At 46.7% G+C, this 9,401-nt stretch overlaps 1 protein-coding gene across 2 annotated transcripts in view; it reads right to left on the bottom strand.

Annotated features, from left to right (window-relative positions):
• Positions 1 to 9,076, bottom strand: part of AP3D1 (adaptor related protein complex 3 subunit delta 1) — a 48,886-nt gene extending 39,810 nt beyond the window's left edge. The window contains exon 1 of one of the 2 annotated variants that reach the window (XM_080673743.1): positions 8,713 to 9,076. In XM_080673743.1, coding sequence (XP_080529869.1) covers positions 8,713 to 8,808 — 96 coding nt within the window. In that variant the 5' untranslated portion in view covers positions 8,809 to 9,076. The remainder of the gene's footprint in view (positions 1 to 8,712) is intronic. The other variant, XM_080673744.1, reaches the window with a different exon arrangement.
• Positions 9,077 to 9,401: the final 325 nt, after the last annotated feature.

Here is a 9,401-nt window from a genome sequence, read left to right on the forward strand (position 1 = left end):
TCGGGATATACAGACATAATTTAGATCCAGAAAATTATGTAAAAACATAAATTAGAATTATTTTAATGTTTAAGATAAATGGCTTTTTATCATTGACATTTTTAGAAGAAACCAGAGGTGCAAACATGGTTACAGTTCTCTAACACCTAAGCCTGTCCCATGCCAATTCACACTTCACCACAGGGCAAATCAGCATTGTTTTTATTGTGACAGAACTTAATTTGAAACACAGGATACAAATATCTTTCATAAATGAACCCCTCAGGGCTGCAATAAAATAACCATTTCAACCCTGGCTGCTCAGAAGAGCTCCCTGGGGCACTTTTTAAAAGATCCAGACTCCAGGGCTCCCCATGGACGAGTGGTCAGGATCTCTCAGGTCAAGGCCCAGAGAGTCTATGTTTTTACAAAGCCCTGCAGTGGATTCCAAGGTGCTGGCAAGCTCAAAAGCTACATTCCCAACACTGCCCAAAGTCCCCAGAGGTAGAAGCTCCCAGTGTGAACCACTGCCCTAGAGCCAGGACATACAGTGGAAGGACACAGGGACCCATAGGTCTGGGGGAGCAGCAACAATATGAAGAGCCACAAATGACCATGCTCTTGGGGAAACTGGGCAAAGTGCATGGGTAAGAGGGGTGGGTAGTTTGAGGAGCATGCAGAAGGCTGAGGGGCCCTTGTGAAACAGGAAGACTACCAAAAGGTCCACAGTCGTGCTCAGGGCCCTGTTCTGGGAGCGGCCTCATCTGTGAGATGGACTTAGAAAAAAATTTAGAATTATCTTGTGGGGTTTTGTTGTTGTTATTATTCTGAATTTATTTTTAATTCTAATTGGCATACAGTAATACATTAGTTTCAGGTGTACAACATAGTGATTCAACGTTTACATACTTTACAAAGTGATCACCCCATAAGTCTAGTTAACATCTGACTCTATTCCCTATGCTGTAACTACATCTCCAGGACTTATTCCATAACTGGCAGGATGGACTTTTCCAGCACAAGTGGGTACAGCCCAGGGCTGGTGTTGTTCAAGGTAGTGAGCAAGATGGCAGAAGAGTAGCTGGAGGCTACCGTGGTTCAGAGGGACGAGGGGCTGTGGTGTGGGGCAATGTGTGTGTGACTGCAACACTTCAGGGGCTTAGACTGAAGGAGCAGTGGCTGTGTGGAGCTGACTGGGGGAAGGAGGTTAAGATTCAAAGGCCAGCGAGTTGGTCAGTGTAAGTCTCCTGCAGCTGCTGCAACAAGACAGGTGAGACAGAGCTGGTCTTTCCAGAAGCTCCAGGGAGAACATCCCAGCCTTTTCTAGCTTAGGAGATGGGAAGGACCCTGGATTCCCCACAGGCCCCAGTGTGATCACAGAGGTCCTTATAAGGAGGAGGCAGGAGGGTCAGAATCAGAGAGATAGATGAGGCTGTGCTGCTGGCTGTGAAGATGGAGGCAAAAGGAGAGGCATTCCTCAGAGAGGCTCCAGTGTCAGTGTGGGCTTCGAAAGTTGGTAATAGGAAACCAGGTCAGTAAACATGGGCAGAAATCCAGGCTCCCCCACCCCCGCCCAGTAGTAGCTGACTCCAAGATGGGGTTAAATGTGCCTAGATATTGTTGAGGACAACTCCTGTGACAGGAAAGAAGAGGGAGCTGGGAGTAGACTGTGTGGACCTGTCCCTGAGTGAAGGGCCAGAGAGGAAAGGCTGGATGGAAGCAGCTAAGGAAAGGTCAGCAAGACCAGTCACCTGCCTAAGTGGCCCTGCACACAGTCACCAACTGGGAATGGCAGCATGGCCTCTGGAACGTAAGGTGATGGACTTCGAAGCGGGGCCCCTAGTCAATTAAGCTCAGTAGCCTGAGGTCTTAGAGCAGCCGTGGGCAAACTACGGCCCGCGGGCTGGATCCGGCCCGTTCGGCTGTTCTATCCGGCCCACAGAGCCGAAAGAGCGGAGGGTTCTCCTGCTCTCCCCTCCGCTCCTTCACCAGCAGCAGTGTTAACATGGCAACGTCAGGAAACACGGCCGCAGCTCCTTCTGAGTGGGTGGATTTATATCCGCCCATTCAGTAGAAGGAACAACCTCTCAATCTTCCAGAGGCTCCTTGTAATGCCCGCGGACGCGTCTCCCGACATCACCCTGGGAATGCGTAGACACGTAATCGTGGTGATGTAGGGAGACACGCCCCTGGAGAGCACAGTATCAGAGCCTTTCTGAGGTAAGATTAAGAGCTCTACTCAAACACAATTTTTTCCTGTTCCCACATTCTGTACATCACAATGACTTGTTAATAAAACAACAAAGACTTTCAGCTTTTAGGGCTTGTATCCACTGCCGTTTTTTTTCCCACTGCGGACGCGCGCAGCAGGGAAAAAGACACACAGAGGACATGTCACACTAGCCATGCTGCGGCTGCATTTTTTTGCTGATACAGATGCGGTATCAGTAACGCTACCGTGGCCACTAACCGCATGTGTTAGTGGCAAAACAAATGCATTTTGTGCTGTGTTTGCTTCTCCCCCTTGCACCTGTAAAAATGTGTGCTACAGGGCATTTGTGTTAACATGCACCACTGCACATTAGCATCAACGCAAACATGATGGAAACCTGTGTACCCTGCATTAACCCTAGCTGCGCTGCATTGCAGTACTGCACCACACTGCAACGGCAGCACGGCTAGTGTGAACGAACCCTAATTCAGTGGGTTGAACAAAAAGATTGTATAGAATTGTGATGAACTAAAGATTTTATTACAAAATCGCTTAATTTCAGGGTTTCAGAAGTAATTGGACAAATGAAAAACTGAAAATCAAATGTTCATATCTAATACTTGGATGAAACCCTTTCCTAGTAATGACAGCCTGAAGTCTTGTACTTATGGACATCACCAGATGCTGGGTTTTCTCCTTTGTAATGCTCTGCCAGGCTGTCACAGTAGGGGTATATATATAAATATCCTGCCATTTCCAGCTTTTAATAAGAAAAACTGTTACAATGGGCATTTAAAAGTGGCACTTGGTTGTTTTTATAGAGTCCAGTGCATGCAATCTGACATTGATAATGGGCTCTTTCACACTATGTGCACTGTGGCTGTTTTTTGCCAGTAACGGAAGTGCTAGTGGTAACTACTGGTTACCCATGTTTTGCACTGCCCTAGCACCTCCCATACAAGTGTGTCTGGAAGACACAGCAATGTGCAGCTATGTGTGTTACCATAAACAAAGGGCCTGTGTGAAAGATACACAGGTTTCCTATGGAGGAAAGGGGTTGTTCTCTATGGTCAGGGTGTGCCTCTGAACTTTTTCAGATGATTTTGTTATATATATATTTTTTAGAAGACCAAAAATGTTATAGTAGAGCAAATTTAATCACTTGTTTTTATACTTTACTGTCTTATTTTAGCAAAGAATTTAGTAAGAGAACGGTACTGTTGGTTTTAGCCCAATATTAAACATGAGTGGACCAAAGAAAAGGAAAGTGGACAGTGAATGCCGAGTGTTTAAGAGGGAGTGGACAACAAAATATTTTTTCACCAAAGTCCGATCAATGCCGGTATGTCTGATATGCCAGGAAACACTTGCAGTCTTCAAAGAGTACAATCTCAGCCGTCACTTTGCCACAAAGCATGGCAACTATGCTAGCAAGCAGTCACCTCAAGAACGGGAGGCTACTGCACAGAGGTTGATGGCTAAATTACAGGCTCAGCAAAATGTCTTTCACAGACAAACTGCAATTCAAGAGACAACTACCAAAGCAAGTTTTATGCTATCATTCAAATTAGCAAAAGCTAGCAAACCTCTCTCTGAAGGCGAGTTTTTGAAAGAATGTATGATAGAGACAGCAGGTCTCTTGTGTCCAGAGAGCAAAGGCAAGTTTGAAAAACTCAGCTTATCGTGCAGGACAGTGACTCGTCGAGTGGAACTGATTGATGAAGACTTGGCCAGCAAGTTAAATAGTAAGGCAGAGTTCTTTAAGTTTTATTCACTAGCATTGGATGAAAGTAATGACGTAAAGGACACTGCTCAGCTCTTAATTTTTATCCGAGGGATTAGTGACAATTTTGAAATTACGGAGGAGTTTTTAGCCATGGAGCCACTGAAAGGAAAAACACGGGGAGAGGACTTGTATGACCGGGTGTCTACTGTCATCGAGTAAATGAAGCTACCATGGAGTAAACTTGCTAATGTCACGACAGATGGATCTCCAAATTTAACTGGAAAAAATGTTGGACTGCTAAAAAGAATTCAGGATAAAGTGAAAGAGGAGAACCCTAACCAAGATGTTATTTTTCTTCACTGTATTATTCACCAGGAATCATTGTGCAAGTCTATATTACAACTTAATCATGTTGTTAATCCAGTCGTAAAGCTTGTTAATTTCATTCGAGCAAAGGGACTTCAGCACCGTCAGTTTATTAAGTTTCTGGAGGAAACTGATGCGGATCACCACGACTTACTTTACCACTCTCATGTCCGCTGGTTGAGTTTGGGCAAAGTTTTCCAACGAGTGTGGGAGCTCAAAGAAGAGATTGGTGCATTTTTTAAATTAAAGGGGAAGTCTGACGAATTTACTGAGCTGAGTGACAAGAATTGGCTGTGTGACTTTGCATTTGCTGTAGATATATTTTCACATTTGAATGAGCTAAATGTGAAGCTACAGGGAAAAGATCTGTATGTACATGACATGTACACTAATGTGAAAGCCTTTAAATCGAAGCTGATTTTCTTTTCCAGACAAATTTCAGACAAAGTCTTCACTCATTTTGCCACACTAGCCACACAGAAGGAGACCATCCAAAACGTGAAGAAATACAGCAAATCACTGGATGACCTGCATGCAGAATTCTGTCGTCGGTTTTCTGATGTTGGAAAAATTGACCAGTCACTTCAACTGGTGGCCTGTCCTTTGTCACAAAACCCTGAAACAGCACCAGAAGAGGTGCAACTGGAACTCATCGATCTTCAGTCTGACTTTGTCCTAAAGGAGAAATTCAGCTCTCTTGAACTAAGAGACTTTTATGCTTCACTTAATGAAGCCACTTTTCCAAACATCCGGAGGATGGCACAGAAGATACTGGTGCTGTTTGGGTCAACCTATGTTTGTGAGCAGACATTTAGCGTCATGAACATCAACAAAGCCCCTCACAGATCCAGCTTAACTGACGAACACCTCAGATTTATCCTGAGAATAGCCACAACAAAACTAACTCCAGACTTTGATGCATTAGCTAAAAAAGGAGACCAACAACACTGTTCCCACTGAAGTTGATGTTTTAAAGACCAAAAACCTTTCAACCCAGTCTACATTGCCATCTACATCTATGTCCCGGGCATAATTTGGAAGTTGCACTAAAGAAAATGTTTAATTTACTGTTTACACATTTTGTTCTTTTCTATTGGTTTTAGTTTTAAATTATTTTATTATATTTAAGTTTAATTTGAAAGGCTTTCGTACCTTTCCTTTGTTAGGCAATTTTATTTTGCCTTTGCCATCTTCAATATAAGGTATGTTATTGTGCTATGATTCCTCCATTTTTTGAAGTTTCAAATTATAATAATTAGTGTTTACATTCTTCTTGTTAAAATGTTTGAAATGAATAAAACTATTGAAATAAAAAAAAAAAAAAAGACCGTACCCTTTTATGTAATGATGTTTACTTTGAATTTATATTAGTTCACACAAACACTCCATCCATGCTTTTGTTCCGGCCCTCCGGTCCAGTTTAAGAACCCATTGTGGCCCTTGAGTCAAAAAGTTTGCCCACCCCTGTCTTAGAGACTTCAGTGCTAGGGCTACCAATGGGCACAGAGGGAGGGCTCAGGAGCCTTGGGAAGTACAGGGAGCTTCCAGGAGACAGGTCTAAATGGAATTCAAAAGCAAAGGTAAAGGGAGGATGACTAGTCACTGGGTACTCAGCCCCAGGCAGCAAAGCAGCAGATGCAAACACAATGCTTCCCAAAACCTATTCTACCCAAATACTGAGAGGTACATACAGAGCTTGTGTCCAAGGGAGTGAACTGCAGCCCCAAACAGCAAACAACTGGAACCACTTAATGCCCACCCAAGGGGGAATAGCTAAATAAATTGATGGGAGGGTCTTCCTATGCTCTCATAGAAAGCTGTCAGTGAGATTGTTAATTCACAGGCAAGTCACAACAGAATCTTAACCTACACTCAGAAACACCCACAATTTCTATGCAGAGAAGTCTTAACGTAGACACAAACTGATTTACAGGGAGAAGTGTCCCCTTTTACTTAATAAACACTGAGCTTATTACAAAAAGTTACAGGTATAATTTTATAAAGATTAAAAGAAAAAGTTTCCCCCATAATATGAAAAGAGCCCATGAAAATAAAACATTAATTGGGGTTTTTCCTAGTCATATCCAACTTTTAGAAGCAAGGACATTCACAAGTGGATTTCCCCCTACCTGCCAACATTATCCTTGCTGTATCTTAAGAATAATAAATTTAAGCATCCAGAAATGTGTAAATCAGGCCTATTTTGGGGACTTGTTTTAAGAAATATATTTTCCCTGGTAATCCAATACATACACACATGTACACACTGAGTAGCATAAACTGAAATAAAAGTTTCAAGAAACAATTATTCTGTGTACATGAAGTCTGGGATTTTCTAGTTTCTTCTCCTTTTTTGAAGCATAACCCTTTAAATTGAATTCATAACCCACTAAAGGGCCACAGATTGAGGACTGGAAATAGCCAGGTACATGACTTCATGGGGTGTTCTGGTGCTCACAGAAGCCTGCATTATGTTATTCACTGCATCCTTATAAGCACAGTCAAGGAGAGGAGGCAGTGTTGCACCCACTTTACAGATGAGAATCAGGTTAGGGGCTCTGCCTAGGTCACTCAGTTAAACAGGCCCAAGAACTAAGACTAAAATCTCTTAAACTTCATACAAGCTCCACTAACTTATCCTGCCTTTCCAAGCAGCTTTTAAAGTCACTGCTGAACCTCATTTCTATGATACTGCACAGAAGTTTTAAGCTAAAATCTATTATAAAAAGTAACCTTTTGGGGGAAAACTATTTCTGCTGCAGGAAAGCACACTGTTAGAAGTCTCAGTTGGGGTGTGGTGGGGTGATAGGGAAGAGCCTATTTTAGAGAGTGGGGGTACTAGGAGAGTAACTCAGTAGTCATGGGCTGCGCTCCTACAGGGACAAAGATAAACCTTCAGAACGATCTTCTGATGACAAAACAACAGCACCCAGAGGCTATGTCCTGCCAGGAATCGCCCACAGGCCCAGGGCAGAGCCCACTGGGAAACCTGTGACGTTTGAAGACTTCCAGCACCAGCTTGGCCCTGCGCTACTTAAAAAAATGCTTCCACCAATACCCCGGTTTAATGGGTCCCAAGACTGTGGGGAAGGCGCTATTAATTCCCACCAATTTCAAATGAAGAAACCAAGGGTCAGGGTACTGCCCAGTGATTTGCTTAGCCACTGGCTCAGTAATAAAGGGCAACCAACTAAACTACTCTTTCAACTCAAAAGGAAAGATCAGGATAGGAGTTAGCTACACATTTGTAACCATTGCCATTAGGGAGAGCTTTCCAACAAGATGCAAAACAAGATGAAAGGTTATGGAAATGAACGAAAATAACCTAATCACATTTCAGTGAGATCACACCTATTCTGAAAAAGTGCCACAGAGGCAGAAACTCAGGCTCCCAGCAGAAGGACCTGGGCTGAGGGCACAATTGCCTCCCAGCAAATTCAACTTCCTTGCACCTCCTATTCTGTAATGCCCGACTTCCTAGGCGCCATTGTTTGGAAGGCCGGTTAGCATCTGGTAGTGGCACCTGCACAATATCAAACAGTTGCTCTCCTCAGGGCACCTTCTTTCTCTATCCAGGGAAGCAGGGACTTTCTTTAATGTCCCATGTGTAAGGATCTGCTTGGGCCTTTTCCATGAAGCCAGAGTTCTGGTGACCACTAACTGTCCCCATTCCTCCTAAATTTAGGTCACACAGGTTGCGGGGGAGGAAGAAGGAAATGATGCCCCACGGTTACAATTTTACTTCTGGAAAACCTTTCCTTGCCCCTGGCTTTTAAGGCTTCACTATTCCAGGACCCCTCAGCAGCTTCCTTATTTTGGCCTGGGACGCCAGCTGCCTCCGTCCCTCTCCCTAAGAGGGGAGTACCCACCTTCCCCGCCCCCCTCCCAGCCCCCGGACCGGGCCCCATAGGTAAGAACCAGTTCCGGGCCAGGACCCAGGGAGCGATCTGGACACGCACTAATCCCATAAGGGATTACTCCGGGGCTGCCCGAGGACAGGAGGGTCCCTCAACCAAGAGGCCTGGGGCAGGTTAGGGACTCAGTATTTGAACAGGTGATCCAGACACACAAGATTGGAGGGCCGCCGCTCGGGGCGACCTGCGAAGTCTCTTCCGGGGTCAGAGGGGAAGGGGGAAGAGAGCCCCATCACCAAGCGGGTAAACTGAGGCTCTCAAAGGGAGGCCACCCAGTGGCAGGTACCCCCAAGCAGAAGGGGCTAGAAGGGGTGTCGGAGAACCGCGGCTTGGGGACCTTCGGGGTCTCGTCTGGGGCCGCCTTCAGCCCTCGGGAGTAAACTGAGACTTCGGGAGGGAGCGGGTGTGCGGCGCCCAGGCCGGGGACAGGCGGGGCTCAAGCTGGGAGGAAGCCTCGGGACGAGCCGCAGATCGGGGTCGCGGGCAGGGCTGGGCCAGCCACGCGGCCGGCTCACCTCCTCCTCCTTGTGGTTGCGGATGCCGCGCACCAGGTCCTGCAAGTTCTTGTCGAACATGCGGTCGATGCTGCCCTTGACCATCTTGAGGGCCATAACGGCGGCGGCCGGCGGGCTGGAGCCCCGGGAGGCCTGATGCCGGGTGCCGTGCGGGGACCCAGGGGCCGCCCTTGCCGCCTGTGGAGCGCTGTGCCGCCGGCCGCCACTGCGGGACGGGCAACCAGGCCAGGCTTGCGGCGGTTCGGGGCGGAGCGGCGGCAGCGGCGGATCCGCTGGGCAGGCCGCACTCCCCTCCCCTCACGCTCCACGGAACTTGCAAATGGCGGACAAGATGGTGGCCGGTCAGCTGACAGCAGGCTCCGGGGCCGCCAGCCCGCCCCCGGAAGTCCCACCTTCCATGAAGATACCACGTTCCCACGCGACACCAGGCCGCCCAGTGGAAACAAGGATAACGCCCTCTGAGCCTACTTAGCCACGCCCAGCCCGGCTCAGGACTCTTCCCTCTTATTGGTCAGTGTCCTCCGGAGCTCCACCTACTTCCTCGTTTCGGGTAATAGCCACGCTCTAAGAAAAACCTCCCAGTCCTGCCCCTTACTAAGTGACAGCCGTGGGCGGGGCGCCCACGTGGAGCTTCTCTGGCAAGTTCCTGGAGAAGAATCCAGCTCTGCTTCTAAAAGCTGACGCTACCT

Source organism: Plecotus auritus, assembly GCF_963455305.1.
Source record: "Plecotus auritus genome assembly, chromosome: 6".
Classification (NCBI taxonomy): domain Eukaryota; kingdom Metazoa; phylum Chordata; class Mammalia; order Chiroptera; family Vespertilionidae; genus Plecotus; species Plecotus auritus.